Source organism: Episyrphus balteatus, chromosome 3, assembly GCF_945859705.1.
Source record: "Episyrphus balteatus chromosome 3, idEpiBalt1.1, whole genome shotgun sequence".
Taxonomy (NCBI): Eukaryota; Metazoa; Arthropoda; class Insecta; order Diptera; family Syrphidae; genus Episyrphus; species Episyrphus balteatus.
In genome coordinates this window covers 26930978-26947637 of record NC_079136.1, presented here as the reverse complement: position 1 = coordinate 26947637, position 16660 = coordinate 26930978, and the positions used below count along the sequence as shown (strand labels likewise).

The following is a 16660-nucleotide window of genomic DNA, read 5'->3' as shown; positions in this document are numbered from 1 at the left end:
AAAAAGTATAGTTAAAAACAAAATAAAAACTAAAAAGACATACAGTATACAATAGCAATAGATAACCACCAGCAAACCACATTCCACAATTTTATTAATATCAATTTATTAATAAAATACACAAAACAATGCAAGTTTTTTTTTTTACTAAGAAAAAAAAACTTGCAAGTGCAATAAAACCATGTAGCTTTAAACCAATAGTACCTATATTATATACATATTTTTTTTTCTAATTTATTTATTATCCTTACAACTCTTTTTATTTGTTTCTTAAATCGTTGCACCTACGTTAAAAAAAAAATTAAAACAAAGTTTTTACTTGTGTTCAGTTCAAGTCATCCGAACTTTAAATGAGTAAAAATTGAAAACTTCAAGCTGCACAACATCAAAAAAATACTTTTTAAAACATTCCAACTTGAATATTCCTCCTCAATATGTAAAATAAAATCGAATACAAGTTCTTGTGTTGCTATGTAACTGAATGTGGTGTATGTAAAAACATATTTAAAAAATAAATAAAAAATCTGAAAAAAATATATAAAAAAAGTTTGTAAATTCTCATCAATTAAGTTAATTCATCCTCCATTTAACTTTGATAATATTCTTATAAATAAATACATTTTTTTTTAATATAAGCATTTAAATAATTAAATATAAAACAAAAAAAAAAAAAACTTTTATACATTTTACACATTTCCTTTAAAAAAATATAATTTTTTTTATTTTAAGAAAAAAAAAAGCTCTCTTTAGTTTTAATTTAATTTATAAATAAAATCCTTATATAAAAAATAAGTATATTTATATATTTGAGCCTCGAAAAAAAAACAAACAAACAAGAGATGTATTTTAATAATTTTATTTTTTAATTTATTTTCCCCGACTATTTTTTTAACTAAGAAAAGAATTTCATATTTTGTTTACTATACTATTTAATTTGATTTAATTTGTTTAAAATAATTATTATTATTGTTTTTTTTATAAAGAATTGTTATCTACCTCAGTTTTTATATATAATTAATAATAATATAATAATAATAATATAAAAGAAATTATGTTTATTATTTGTGTGTTAACGACGTTAAATTGTTTAAATGTTTTTTTCTTTTGCTAAAGATTGTACTTCATTAAGTTTAGTTTCAAAAACACAACAAATTTATTTTTTTTTTTTTATTATTTTTTTAAAGTTTTTTGCTTCTTTTGTAATACCTAAACATAAGTTTAACTAAAATGCTGTTGCTTATGAATTGAATTTTTCATAAGAAATAATAATTATTTTTTAACATTTTGTTTTGTTAAAATTTAACTCTATATTGGAAAAATTATGAATTTAAAAAATCTTTTTTTAAGGCCCTTGTGAAAACATTTTTTTAGATTTTAAATATAAATATGATTCGGCTTATTAAGATATATTTCCCTATATTTTTATATAATATTGTTAAAATTATAATTCTGTCAATGCGGCCTTGACATTAATAAATACTTTTTTTTATTTGGTTTGCTATTGCTAAAAAAAAAGCAAAAATGACGAAATTATTGAAATAAATTGACAAAAAGGAATACAAAATTGATATTGAAATAAAAAGAATATATTTTAAACTAAAATGAACAAGAACAAAAAATTAAAAAAAAACCTAATAAAATTAATGCATATATACGTTTTCACTTAAACCTGTTTGTTATGAAATGAAGAAATAAAAGAAAATTGTGAAAAGAAGAAAATCTATTTTGAAGATATTAAAAAGAAAAAAAAAATTAACTAATTCATTAATATAAATGCAGAGAAAAAAAATATGTTAACATTTTATTTTATAAGAATTTTCTAAGAAAATTTAAATGATACAAAAAAAAAAATAAAAACAGAGAAAAAAATAAAACACAAACATATAATTAAAAAAATAATTCTTTTGTTAATGCATATTTAATGTAGAATATAATCAAAAGCGGATGTGATATTTCATAAATGAGGTAAGTAGTTTTCGAATTTTTTTTCATTTCTTTATCAAAATTTTTTTGGTTTGAAATTTGCTCCTCTTAAGCTACAATTTCGTTGTTATAAACTTAAATCAAAGATTACTCAAAACTAAAGAAAAGCTCTGAAAACAAATAAGTAAAAACAATCAATTAAAGAAAAAATTGAAAATTCCCGTGGAAAAGATCGAATTTTTAAGTCCCACATACGCCACAGTGACCACTAAAATTCCCTCTAGTTAAATCATTGATTGAAATAGTGAAACAAGTATACTTACTTCTGGCGACCATTCACTGACTGTCAAAAAGATATAGTTTTAGATTTGAAAATGCACATTTGCGTTTCTAAGATCTCGGAACTCCAAAAACTCTTGTTTCAAATTTAAGATGTTTTGCTTTTTTAACTAAATTCATTGCGAACTATTTAAATTATATAAAAAACAAAAATATATGTCAACACTATTTTATTATTAAGCTTAACAACTTTATTTTAATAATTCAATTGTCATTGTTAGAAAAAATGCTTAATTCATAATTTAAAAACTTGCTTGTAATTATTTATCCTTAATCAAAAAAAAATTTTCTAAATTAGTTTATTTTGATAAAAAATACATTCCTACAGTATTTCCATCTGGCTTATTTAGCACATAGTAGATAAACATTACTTTTATTTTTCATTCCAAAAAAATAAATGCTATCATTGACAAAATGAATTTTCCAAAAAATGTTCAACAAATTATTTTGTTTTTCTCTCAAGACGACGATGACGATGATGATCCTGATGAATTTGAAGATGTTGTCGAAGATGTACTCGATCTTCGACGTCGTTTCTTCGACTTTTTATCCCTAATCACTTCATAACTTGGCAAAGTTGAATTGCTAGCCCATGATGATGGAGAAGTTGTCGATGATGAAGATTCTTCGGTCACCGCTTCAAAAATTTTATTTTTTTTTGTTCCGTTTCTGGTAGAAGAAAATTTTTTTCAAGAAAACAAAAAAAAATTTATTTTGTAACATGAGAATTGCAAAGATGCTAACCAACTTTTTATCAACCTTATGATCAGCTTTGTCTGGCTTCTTCTTTAAACGTTTCATTTTAATTTCAGCTTCACTTGGAGATGTACTTGGATCTCGTTTGGCTTTTTTTATAGGTTTTTTGTCCTTACGACGAGTTGCTGACTTTTCGTCTACAATTCGAGTTGAGTGTAGATTTTGAGAACTTGCAGTAGAATAACCAGTATCCTTTCGAGTTCGATATTTACTACTTTGCCTAGAAAATTTGTTTTTAAAAAAAAGTTTTTTTTTTGTTGTTTTCATTTAATTTTTTTTTTATTTCAAAAAGCCGTGAAATAAAATCGCATTTATGAGAAAAAAATCAGTTCTTAAACTAAAACAATGAAAAATGTATAAAAGAAAAAAATAATAAACTAAAAATAAAAATAAGAAAAAAATAATAAAATAATTATTAAACTTCTCAATCATTTTGGCTGTGTCTTCATTGGAAATTGGCATGATGAGAAAGTATGCTCAGTTTATTGAATATACCACTGTAAAATGTAGAAAAAATTAATAAAAAAATGAAGGACTTAAATTAAAAAAAAAAAAACTCGTCAATTAAACAAAATTAAATGAATTATTTTTTTGAAGCTAACTTAGCACGTGCATTACTTGTTAGATATTTGTTTTTTTTTTTTATTTTTTCTTGAACAAACTTACTTTTCCCTCTTCTGTTTTTTCTTCCGAACATATTCATCATCACTGTAGTTCTTTGGTCTAGAAATAAATATTTTGATATTATGTTCAGTCGCCAAGCATCTATGTGTTAATGGTTGAAAATTTCAAAATGCAATAACCCTGAAACAAGAATTTACCTTTTTGGCCTCCTTCTTGACTCTGTGCCTCTTTCTGATATCACATAGACATCAGTCAGATCGCCTGATGCTCGCCGTCTTGCTTTATTAATTTGTGACTTTCTCAAAGCTTTGCTAGCTTTTCGTGCCTTCCAGAACTCGGAATTAACCACATACAATCTGTACAATTGTAGGACAATCACCAAAGAGTTTTTGCCTTTAATTTAAATAACATTAATTAAAACTTTAAAAACAATAAAATATTTAACTTACATGTAAAAAACACATTCATATAGTTTATGATTTTATATTGAAAAATAATTAACAATCTAAAAGTTAGAAAGGGTGCATCTTGAAGAATTACGTTCAAAACTATGCCCCAAATGTCGATACCGCAACAACAATTATTACAACAGTCGTGGTTCCTTTAGAAACAAATATATTAAGCTTTCATTTTGTTTAACTCAATAAACTTACTCATTATCTCGTGGACCACCTCCTCGTGATCGACGAGCTCTTGTTGCAGACAACACTATTGTAAACTGCAAAAGACTCCATGACCAAATGCCCAGAGTTAAATATACCAATAGAGGTATTTTGGCAATTGAATCATCTTTATAGGAATCAAAAAATTCGATTATATCAGCCGCTGTACCTGAGAGGAAAAAAAAAGAATAGTTAGCAAACTTTTTCAGCACAAGTCTTTTAAAGTACGTCTTACCAATATAAACTAATAGAAGTTGACTTAACTGATCTCGTGTAAGATCACCTTTTGGTAACAACCATCTTCCAACAATCAAAATCAACATCAAGAATTGTTCAATTAATGTTGTCCATGTGTCGACATTGATGCTAGGCATATCAATTCCCGTGTTTCCGAGAATATCATCGATAGTTCCTAAGGGAGATGAATCCAGCGAATGATTTGTGGGAACATTGTTCTTTCCGGCATTGCGACGATCGACTTTATCCAATTCTAAAAGCCAAATTGCCGGTACAATACTTCCCAGATACAGAAATACTGATGGACAAAACCTGTAGGAAAAATTATTTTTTTTTAATTTCAAAATTGTGTACATATTTGTGCTGAGTTTGAAAAAAAAATTATTTCGTTTTGCATCTTATCTTGTACAATGTCAGATTTAAATGTAGGGGAAGTGGGGGCAAGAACGCCCACTTAGTGTTTGACTGTCTGAAAAACCAATAAAAAACATCTTTTAAATAGAATAAAGTTTTTATTCATTAAGTTTAATGTTTTTTGCAGACATTCTCATTATTATAAAAAAAATAAAAAATACTGAACAAAAGATAATACGTTTTGAAAAAACATCAAACAAAAAACCGTCTTGTAAGACCGCCCTATCAAATTTTGTTGGTAGAAAGAGCGTTTCTATTGTTTTAAATGCAGCCTATTTGTAATAATAACACAATTGTGTTATATTTTCATAAGTTCTCACTCCAGTACAAGCTTTTTGGTACCATTTGGTACACATTTTGCACTAAATCCAACAATACTTTGGATTGGATCAAGAAAACAGTTGCAGATAGAAGGTAAAAATACAATTTGCAAAGTCCTCTTCAGCAGAATCATCAATTACAGTATTGTTTGGCGCCTGTTGCTTAGCTTTTTGGAAGATTTAACGGTGAACTTCTTTTTTCACTTTGTTTAAGCTTTTGAGCTTCCAATTTCGCCCATGAGCGGTATTGCCCCAGTCATATTATATTTGATGTTCTGTATTATTTTTTTTTTAAATTTATCTTTATGACTCCTTCTTTCGCAGAAAACACTTTTTAATATTCACTTTCTATTATAAAAAGAGGAAAAATTAAAAATTTTAATTATTTCAGTGTCAAAAATACAACTGACTTTTCACATGAACGATAACAATTTGATGAAAAATCACAAAATTTACCGTAACTCTTCGGGGTCTTAACCGAAATTGCTAAAACTTACAGACGTGATCGATCGCACCAAATGGCAACTATTTTTTATTGCAAGTGTTGCCAATATTAATTTTTTTCATACAACATAGTACGAAAACCGTCTTGCCCCCATAGGTGGTCTTGCCCCCACTTCCCCTACATGCTTTGTACTTGGATATACAAACACATATTATAAGGATATTACATATAAAGATCTTATGAAACAAATATGGAACCTAACTTTATATATAAATTCTTAAATAACAAGAAATCACAAAGTATAGGTATAAAAGTGTCAACAACAACAAAAAAAATAGTACGTATACACCATAGTCACCCTGATAAATATTGTAAAAGAAGAAAAGTTAAAAAGTTTAACGTTTTTAATGTTAATATCATTTTAGTCTTATAGAGCCTATAAACTAAAAAATATTGAATAGGTGTTTTTAAAAAGTCTTAGGGCCAGTTTGTTCAAAGTCAATTATCTTTCAATCAAGGATTATTCCATAGAAAAATCCTTAATTAAAAGATAATTGAGTGTGAACAAAATGGCCCTTAATTAGTAAGGTAATATGGGTTTTAACTCTTCGAACGAATGACGGATATTCAAGTAGAACATTGAACTTGAATAAGAATTCGTTCTTCAAGATATGTCTTAATTTGATGAGACACAAATAATTTTCTTCCAAAATTATTTTAAATTATCTCACGACTAAGGAGCTACCTAAGAGATGTAGTAAACTAAAATTTATGAATTAACTGTAATTAGAGATGCAATTTTTTTATGACAATGATACTCTTGGGGGGCTTTCCTCCTTCTCGAAAAAGGAAGTACCTACTCTTATTTGACACATTGTAAGTGATGAAGTAATTTCCAGTAAGATTTTATTATTGAATTCTGTTTTAAGTTTTTCAAAGTCTCACAGCAAACATAAACATTTGAATAGACTATAACTTAACTATATCTTATACAATTTGACTCAAAATCAGTCTCAATATGTGCATTCACAAAACTTTTTTGGGAATTTGTTCTACATCCGTTTACTTCGAGAAAAGGAATGTTTGCCTTCCGAAAATATTGAGTTACCTAAGAACCCTTAAATATTCTTTTGGCCAGTATTAAATTTTATAAGTAAAACGGGATTGCAACATTTTGTTCTTGTACAAAATATTTTTTATGTTTTTAGGGTATAAAAATGCACATCAATTTCATTCCTCACAGATTTGTGTTGGTACTAACCATATCCTATATGTACAGAACGGAGAAAAAAGACCACCGGATTTCTTCATGGTTTTTTTCCAAGAAGACCTCCGTCGAAAGTTTTAAAGATATATACTTAATTTATGTGGAAACATTTTAATAAAAAAAAAAATCTGGCAGCCACTGGGGATCGAACCTAGGTCACTAGGCGAGTGCCTTATAATCGTGCTATCTTACTGTTGGAAATAATATGTATCATAAACTGCAACTAAAGCTAAAGTGTGACTATAATTTTAAAATTTTTATTTTTTGTCGGTTTCTTAAGATGAAAATTCACATTAAAATGAAATGAAGTGCACCTTAAATTTAAATGGATTCCTCTTATTTCAAGCTGACATCTTATTGATTTAAGGCGGTTAGATTTAAAGTGGGCATCATCTTATTTTAAGGTGCCCCTGATCTCATATGATTTATAAAAGTAAAAGCAGATGCGTATTCATTTAAACCAAGATGTAATAAATACAAATAAGATAATTTTGTACCGGATATGAACCAAATTGTTGCCATTTCCGGAAAAATATTTCCTACCTAAAAGTGAGCTATAGAGGTTCAATGCTCATTCAGTGTCGCTTAGGTTTAAAGTTCAAATCAAGGTAGGTAAGTAAAAGAAAGTGTGTTACAATAAAGTAAAATATTCTTTCAAATTCCATATAAGAGGGAAAATTAGTGCAGAAATAATTGCATGGGCTTACAAATATCTATCAAAGAAAATCTATCTAGTAGGTAAAAGAAATTCATTACTGTTTTGTTCATATGTATTTCGTTTTTAAATAAAAGTCCATATTCTACTAGATGTTCATGCAATGGATAGGCTGATGGAACATGGAAATTCAAGTTGTTAGTTTGAAATTGCAATATCTTTGGGGGTTATGCAGGCTACTTTAACTTTTTTTCTGTGCATTCTTCTACGAGAGTTGTTGAATAGTACTTTTTAATTGATTTTATAATTTTGCTCATTTAGACCCATTTGATGAAACAAAACTTAAATATTTAAGTAGAACATAAAATATATTTCCCTACTTTTTCCTCTGCGTAAACTGTCACATAAGGTTTTATGTAGAACTTAAACCCTTTATTTTCGTTTAAGCAAACAGCTCTTAAATGTCTCCAAAACATAACCTAATTTACGTAAAGTACATTTTCACTGTGTTTATAGAGGTTAGCAGTTAAAGTACCTACTTGATCACAAAAATACCTTGCAGTACAAAATTTAAATCAGCTAACTGCACTTGCAAAAACTACATTATACCAATTGATTGGATTCTTTTACAAAAATAAAGTTATTGCATAAACACGATGGGAATATTATTGTATGCATTTTTACACAAATTTTTTATTCCTTTATCTCAAGCTTAACGAGAAAAAAAAATATAAAAATGAGAGTGATCATCACGCCATTCATTCACTATATTTCACCAGTATTCACCATGATTCATCTTCTCAGGGTCAACAAAATCTTATTCGTTTATATATCAATTGACTTTTTGTATATTATATACTTTCACACAAGCAAAAAATAATCAATTAAAATTTATTGCAGTTCTTTAACCGCCACATCATCATTAAGAGTTGTTGCAATCAAAATCGTCCGATATTTGTTTGGTACGCGTCTATCCCTTTTACCCAAAATGTACTTGGAGCTTTCATTGAAAATTGTCACTCTCTTACAATCTGTCTTTAAAATAAAGGGAGAAATTTTATAATACACACAACACAGCCAATATACCTTATGTAGACATACATACAAACAAAAACGCTACATCCTGTGAGATATACCCTTCCCTGTCTTTTGTAGCAAAATAACGATTAAACGTTGACTATCCCACTTAAAATGATTTCTAATATAGGAATTACGTAATCCGCACTGATTTGTCCAATCCACAATCCATTTGTGAGAAAAAAAAGATTTAATTGGTTAACACGCATCACTAACGTCTTAGACGCTTAACACTTAAATCCAACGGATATCCGGCCGCGTTTCCGGTTATTCAAATTTTCTTTCCATATTTTCTATTCAAACTCAACACAAACAGATAAAACACGCATGCAAATTTACCATCGCCATTCCTGATTCTTCTTGATGGCTAGTGTGAATATCCCTTCGAGCAGGAGCAACGCCAATGGCCCGCATAAGGACCAGTAAATAATGTGGCCCTTATTTTCAGTAACTTGCCAAATTGCAATCAAACTATGTGCACTAAAAATTAGACGGGTAAGGATTGCTTTGATTGTCGATATGATTTTTGCCATTTTTTGTTAATTTTGAAAAAAATCAACCACCGTTTTAATTATGATATCACATTTTATTTTGAACACTGTAAGGATCTTATTTGCACTGTTTTTGATAGAAATCCTTTTTTTGTTTTCAGAACCGTCGCGAATGAACACCTGACCGCAACTAAAATGAAATTCTAGACCTAAGGTTACTTTTTAACAAAGTCCTTTTGCCATGATGGTGATATGATGGCTAGTAAATACTTTTGATTTCAGCCGCACTTTGATGGGTCAAATGAAAAAAAAAAAATAAGATAGCGTTGACTGCTCCTTTTATGTACAGTTTGGGTTTAAAAAGGAAAGTTCGTAGTCCTGTGTGTTTAGTTAGTGGGGGAGGAAATGGCAGGTGATGGGGACATTAATGTGTATATCGATAAACTCTCGTATATCCTTGGCCATCAACTTGGCAGATACTCTGTGCAATGTATTAATTGTCTTGGTGGTGTCTTAGTTTTTTAGCGCCCTCCATCAGACTTCACGATTATATATGTATCAGGCGGTGTGTTTAAAAGATTCATTCAGACAATCCTGCAACAAACCAGTGTCCTCAAACCTCAAATCAACAACAAATCAAAGGGATGGAGCGGTGGCTCATGTCTGAGTAATAAGTAGATTTTAAAAACGGCTTGCTTAGTCATGGGAAGGAAGTTTTTTTTTCTAGTTGTTAAGTCAATAAATTTTAAATTCCCTCATTAAAGAGAATGGCAATTCGCGGATAAATTTTTGCAAATTAGAAAAAAAAAAAATTGTTTTAGTTTTAAGAGTAGGTATCTTATTTCGTTTTAAAATATGATTCAGGGGTAAGGAGATGAATATTATAGATCAAAAATAAGGCAAATTCGATTCGATTTTGGATAGACCCGTTTTTGTTTAAGTACAAAACCGTCTCTATAGTGTGAAAAAACGCAGCTTTTGGAAGGAAGCCATCACAAGGGATTTAGGCCTATCACATACAAAAAAGACAGGCAAAATTTAAAGACTTGTTCAATTATAAGCTATGTATACAATTTGAATAAGGTACTCTTACACACAACATGTAAACTTGAAATATAAAAACAAACTGTATATTAAAAATAAATTTTACAATTATTAGTTTCTTATAGCTAGTACCTTAATAATTTTCAATCTACAAATTTCTTAACCTATCTTATCTATATGTCAAATAACGAGACGATGTTGGTCTGACCACTGACCACCCAGAAATTCGGATTAAAATTCAATAAAACATGTCTGGGAAAACCTTAACAAACGCGGTTGTGACCGAAATCCACCTCCAAGCAATCTTTTGATCAGCTGAAAACTGCAGGGGAAAGAAGAGAGTTGGAGAATATAACAACAGGATCTTCAAAACATAGTTCGTAGAATGAATGGACGAATAGAGACGACGTGCAATACCAAGTATTCAATAGAATTCCTGGAAAGAACCGTCTCTCTGATTTTATTTCTTTTTTTATTTTCTTATCAGTTTTCAGAACATGAATTGTTTATTTTTTGTATGTTTCTCTGTTTGATAATACTGTTGATGTTTACCATTTTTTGGACTTGCTTCAGAATAAGCGAATCCACAATCCCATTCTAATATCAATCAACAAACTTCTCAAGCCAGTTTTACATTTACTTGCCCTATAGAGCAAGTAAAAATAACGGTTAAAAATCACAGGTTAAAATCATGGTGACTAGAAAATCACAGTCACAGTTATTATTTACCAAATTATTCATTATATTTTAATAAAAATCACAAAATTTTATAGAAATAATAGTATTCGTATCCTCCAATCAGCCTATTGGAAATCCACCATTGCTAAGGACCAACAGGCCACAGCCATTATGTTGATTACTGTTGAAAACATAAAATAATTTCCATCGTGGAGCTAATTCCAAAATAAAGTGCACTAACAATGCATTTTCTTAAATAAGGGTATTTTTCGATGGAGAATCTCATGAAACTATAAAACCAAAACAATCTGACTTCCTTGAAAATAGTTTTTGCATAAAGAAACACTTTATAATTTGGAAATAAGAATAGTCATAGCAACTTCCGGGGGTGGTGTAGTGGGAAAACTATTTCATATGTGTGATTTCAAAACATACAGGTGTCATTTTACTCGGTACTAGTTTTTTTAGGCTATTCTCCTTTATAAACAACTTAGATTATAATTATTGTTGATGATGATTTTTCCGTAATTTCCTAGACTCGTTTTATTTTTTTATTTTTTAATATCTCCTTTTTAACGCAGATCTCCCATGCCATATCGTCCCGTTTCTGCTTGAACCTCGTAAGTACATTTTTTTAAAGATTTTTTTTTTCTGTTAAACATTGCTCTGTCACGGGTGGGACACTTAAAATATATATGTAATATGTAACAAAATAATATCAATAAAATATAAAATAAAAGCTTTTTTACTTTATAATTTACTAAATTTGCACCATTGTGTTTATATAAAAAAAAGAAATGAGTTATAGCATAACGGGTACAATGGTTGGCACCCCTAAGCATTTTTTCACTTTGAATTGCGAATTACTCTCGCATTTAAAGAGTAAGGAATATGTTTTATATGTCAAATTCAAGTTTAAAGAATTTCTGACTTGAAAGTTATTAGAAAAAAATGTTTAAAAACAAAGACAATTTTTAAAATATTAAAATAGGAAAAGCTACCCAAAAGGTACAATCATTGGCGCTCCAGGTACAATTGTTGGCACCCGAGGGTACAATTATTGGCACCCTAAAAATTTTTGGAAGTTAAATCTTTTTTTAAGTTTAAATTGAACTAAAATTTATGTCATTTTCGAAAAAAAGAGAAACGTCATATTTCTGCTGCATTTTTGAGAAAAACTTAACACGATTTCTTGTTAGAGTTTGTTAGAACATTGCGTACGAAAAAATTCAATCGAAATCGTTGCAGCCGTTTTCGAGAAAATTGCAATATCTTAAAAATGTTATACATATACATAAGAGATATTCTTCAAAAACGAGATATTAAAATAATATAAAAACGGGTTTGGAAATCACGTACAAATCGTCTGTAACGAGTTTTTGGCAAATCTATCAATCCTTTTGAGCTCTTTTTTCCCCATTTTTCAAACATAAGCTTATAGCAGATACACGGTATAATTATTGGCAGTCTTAAAGGTACAATCATTGGCAGTGCCAACGATTAATGTCCCAAAGCAAACATTATTGGCACCCCCTGCCAATAATACAACCACTACTTTATATGGGACCAATTATTGACACCCCTTTTTTATTAATTTAAACATATTTTTTTATACAAAACAATTAAAAACATTTAATTTATTGTATTGCTAAGCTAAACAAAATAAATCTTCATTCAAAAACTCAAAAAATAATCAACAACGGACAATTACCAAATTCAGTGTCCTTAGTGGGAACACTGTATTTTTTGCACTTTTTTCATGAACTTAGAACGGCTTTGCTTTTTTATTAATAATACAGTAAAATAAGGAGAAAAAAGGGGTAAATCTCGGAATGAATGTTAGTAGAAATTTATTTTGCTCAATATCTTCCTTTTGCCATTCTATAACATATCTCAAAAGTCTAGAAAAATCTCATGTCCGCTTGTCGCGATTTCAAGGTCAAATCGCGAAATGGAGATTTTCAAAATTATCAAAAATAGGCTATGGTATTATATACACATATGATACATGATTTCAAGGTATTTTTTAATGCTGATTCCAAAAAATCTAAAATCAAGACGATCTGACGTCTCTGGACTTATAGGTACCTGTTTTTCATCTGTCAACTCATATTATTATAACAGTTGCAAACTTACTGCCGAAAAACCCTTAAAAGCTATGGTAGATGAACCAAATTTTGCATGAAGATTTTAGAATCCATCATTATTAAAAATCAAAACAATCCATTACAAAAACTATATATACCTACGAAATAATGGTATTTTTTGATGGAGGGGCAAATTTTATGATATGCACTAAAGAAGATTCTTGTTCATCTTAGGAATATGTGCTAATAGGCTAATTTTTTCATTTTAATCTTTGTTTGGATATTCTTTAACTACCCTCAAAAATTTAAAAAAATCTCATGTCCGCAAGTCCTAATTTTCTTGGTTTGAAGATAAGGTGCAGATTTGAAAAAATTGAAAAACTACTCTTCAGATATTTGTGTCAGATCAACATGAATTAGGTACATTACTTTTCAGGGATGGTCATATTGATTTGTTTGTGGGCTTTGTTGGAATCAGCGTTAAAAAATACCTTGAAATGATATGGGTTATGTTGGTATACATATAAGAATCTAAAGTTTTCTTATTATTTTTTTTAAATCTGCACCTAACCTAGTTTAACCTGGAAAATTAGAACTTGCGGACATGAGATTTTTTTAGATTTTTGACATAAGTTATAGAATATCCAAACAAAGATAGAAACAAAAAAGTTATCCTATTAGAACTAATTCCAAGATTGTACCAGGATGTTTTTAGTGCACATCCCAAAATTTCCCGTTTTCTCAAAAATTACCATTTTGTCATAGATATGAATGTTTTTTGCATTGCATTGTTTTGATTCTAAATGATAATGGATATTTAAACCTTCATGCAAAATTTGGTTACCCTACCATGGTTTTTAAAGGTTTTTCGGTAGTAAGTTAGCAACTGTTATAATAATATGGGTTGACAGATGAAAAACAGGTATAACTTTTTCCAGAGAGGTCAGATTGGCTTGATTTTAGATTTTTTGGAATCAGCATTAAAAAATACCTTGAAATCATGTATCATATGTGTATATAATACCATAGCCTATTTTTGATAATTTTGAAAATCTCCATTTCGCGATTTGACCTTGAAATCGCGACAAGCGGACATGAGATTTTTCTAGACTTTTGAGATATGTTATAGAATGGCAAAAGGAAGATATTGAGCAAAAAAAATTTCTACTAACATTCATTCCGAGGTTAAACCCTTATTTGACTGGATTATAATTAAAAGAAACTGAGAATGAAATAAAACTTAATAAAAATGCAGAGAATTGTAGAGAATTAATACAGATTATGAAAAAACACTTGATTTTTGTTCCTGGGCATAGTAGTTTTTACCGACTTCCAAAAAGTCGTTACCTCATAACTTTTGACTAATTGAACCAATTTTGGTAATTCATTTTGTATTGGAAAGCTGGTGGCTGCAATGTGGTCCCATTTCAATTTCGTTAAGTTTTGGCCATAGGAACTATTAGAAAAAACATAAAACCCAGTTTTGGATCCATGGAAGTCTGTTTTGTTTTTTTGATAAAAATGATTATTGTGAAATGCTTTATTGCATGAAGGGTGCCAATAATTGGTACAAAAATAGGGGGTGCCAATCATTGTACCCCTTACGCTAGATGCCATCAGGGGCTGGACACCTTTTTCTCTCAACTAAACTCAACTTTACACGTGATCAGCATCACATCAAAATCATACCTAATAAACCTTCCTCTGGGGGAATAAAAAAAGAATCTTCTGCGTGTTTTGCACAATTTTTTCAACAACACCAATTTATTCATACATTTTTGAACACGCTCTATCTAAAACTAGCCGCGTTCATGGTTCATATCAAGGTGGTGAACTATTCATGAGTACTTTATTACTGATTTTGAATACAACTCCCTTTCAAGAAAATCAATGCGATACCCATCTATCACAATTCCTATCTTTTTGTGTAGACCGCAGTAATAAATTTCCTTGATTATAACTACTTATTGATGGTCTACCACCTCCAATGGAACATTGCCATTACTTATACCTTCGCCTGGATGCACAAAAAAAGAATCAACCGCGAACCTTTCCACAATTCAACAACACCAATTCCATTCGCATATCTACGAACACACCCGCCATCCGAAAAAACACATGTCAAAACAAAAAACCATCCTAGACTCAACTAAAATCTACTACAATCTTGAGGTGTCATCTACATAATTTTTTTTTGTGTACAAAAGTTAAAAAACCATAGTCGTGGAGTCAAAAGTGGAGTGAATCCAAAAAAAATCATAAAAAATCTATTTAAACAATATAAATTCAGCTGGATATTTGAATTCTCTTTTTGATATCACAACAAAACAAATTCAACACAACCGATTGCTTGAAATAATAGCATCTGTGATAGCAAGTGTGTTAAAGCAAGTTTAAAAACCCTTTAAACAAAAAAAAAACCCAAAACCGCTCAGCGGCAGGCAATCAATCAACCAACAGCAGCAGCATTTAGCAGCAAAAATCCAATATAACAAAAAAACAACTTAATAAACTAACCACAAAAAAAAACCAACAAATCCGTAAACAACAAAAATGGAAAAGGCATCAGTTAAACAGTTCGAATCGTAAGTAAAAAAGATTTTATTCAATTCTCCCAAAGAACATTCTTCCACACGCACTTCCACTTGTATCCATTCGGTTAGATAGTTTTTGTGGTTATTACGCATGCAATAACAAAAAAAATTTATATTGCAAAGACAGTTTTTGACTAGAAGCAGGCAACCAGCACAAAACCAGGAAGTCTTCGTTTCGTCTCGAGGTTTAGGTTATGTCTGCTTTTTTGAACTGTCAAAATGTGTGCAGAAAAGAAGAATTATTCAATGGCAATGAATTGGGATGGCTTTAAATTATGGTTCAAAGTCAATTTAGTTGAATGGAGTTGAGGAATTTATTGGGTAGAAGGGAATTCTTTGAATAATATACAAAATTTGGTCCAATTGCATTTTGGTGCATTGACATCTCTCGAGATAGTGCAATCTGGAATGCATGGCATTCGTTTTGGATGCAGTTTTTGACTTGTTGCTTGCTAATTTTAACAAAATCTGCTTTTCAGATTAATTTGCATTTATTGAGGATTTTGTCATTTCTTGTTTGGGTTCCATTGAACTTGATTTCATTTGGAATATGTTAAGGTCACATTCTTTAAGGTTCCATCTTGTATCAAAGAAGGTTATTGATCTTTTGCGTATTCCTCTTAGTTGGTATATCATTTGTTATTTAGTCCCATCATTGAGTAGCTTATCTACTTCAAGTTCGTGTGTTGTTGAGAGAAAACACCAAAAATCAGTGTTCTTAGAATCATTCCTCATCCACTGTACTAACTCTCCAACGATGTAATACTCTATGAAATATTTTATTGAAGACGGCAAAGAAACTGTTCCAATTGAGCCTAATTAATTTACTGATTTTGGAATACCTAAATATGCCACGTGTAGCATTTGCACACATCTCCAAGGACTCTGCCCAGCTGACATCATATTTAGCAATAAAATTAAATGGGATGAGTCAGAAAAGAGAATAGCAAAAAAAATGAAACAAGCATGGTATTTCTTCAATTTGTGGAGAATAGGATCGAAACGTAAAATGTAAGACCTGATCCACACCTTACATACTAAGAGCGA

The 16660-nt window shown here is 29.6% G+C and overlaps 3 protein-coding genes across 4 annotated transcripts in view; 2 read left to right on the top strand and 1 right to left on the bottom strand.

Moving 5' to 3' along the window:
* The window catches only part of LOC129916746 (uncharacterized), a 137217-nt gene extending 135654 nt beyond the window's left edge, over window positions 1-1563 (top strand). The window contains exon 16 of one of the 2 annotated variants that reach the window (XR_008772537.1): window positions 1517-1563. The gene's annotated coding sequence lies outside the window, so the exon portion shown is untranslated. Of the gene's footprint in view, window positions 1-329; window positions 637-1516 lie in introns of those variants that run through there. The other variant, XR_008772535.1, reaches the window with a different exon arrangement.
* Window positions 1564-2567: 1004 nt separating this feature from the next.
* LOC129916749 (transmembrane protein 26) lies at window positions 2568-9810 on the bottom strand. The gene is made up of 8 exons (XM_055996875.1): window positions 9059-9810; window positions 4540-4853; window positions 4296-4473; window positions 4092-4243; window positions 3840-4035; window positions 3685-3741; window positions 3011-3229; window positions 2568-2931 (listed from the first exon to the last, which is right to left on the bottom strand). Exons 1-8 carry the CDS (start codon window positions 9250-9252, stop codon window positions 2721-2723), a joined length of 1521 nt encoding a protein of 506 aa, XP_055852850.1. The 5' UTR covers window positions 9253-9810; the 3' UTR covers window positions 2568-2720.
* Window positions 9811-15202: 5392 nt separating this feature from the next.
* The window catches only part of LOC129916391 (eukaryotic translation initiation factor 4E type 2), a 101290-nt gene continuing 99832 nt past the window's right edge, over window positions 15203-16660 (top strand). Inside the window, exon 1 of the mRNA XM_055996292.1 lies at window positions 15203-15604. Within this exon, the coding sequence (XP_055852267.1) occupies window positions 15573-15604 (32 nt within the window). The 5' untranslated portion in view covers window positions 15203-15572. The remainder of the gene's footprint in view (window positions 15605-16660) is intronic.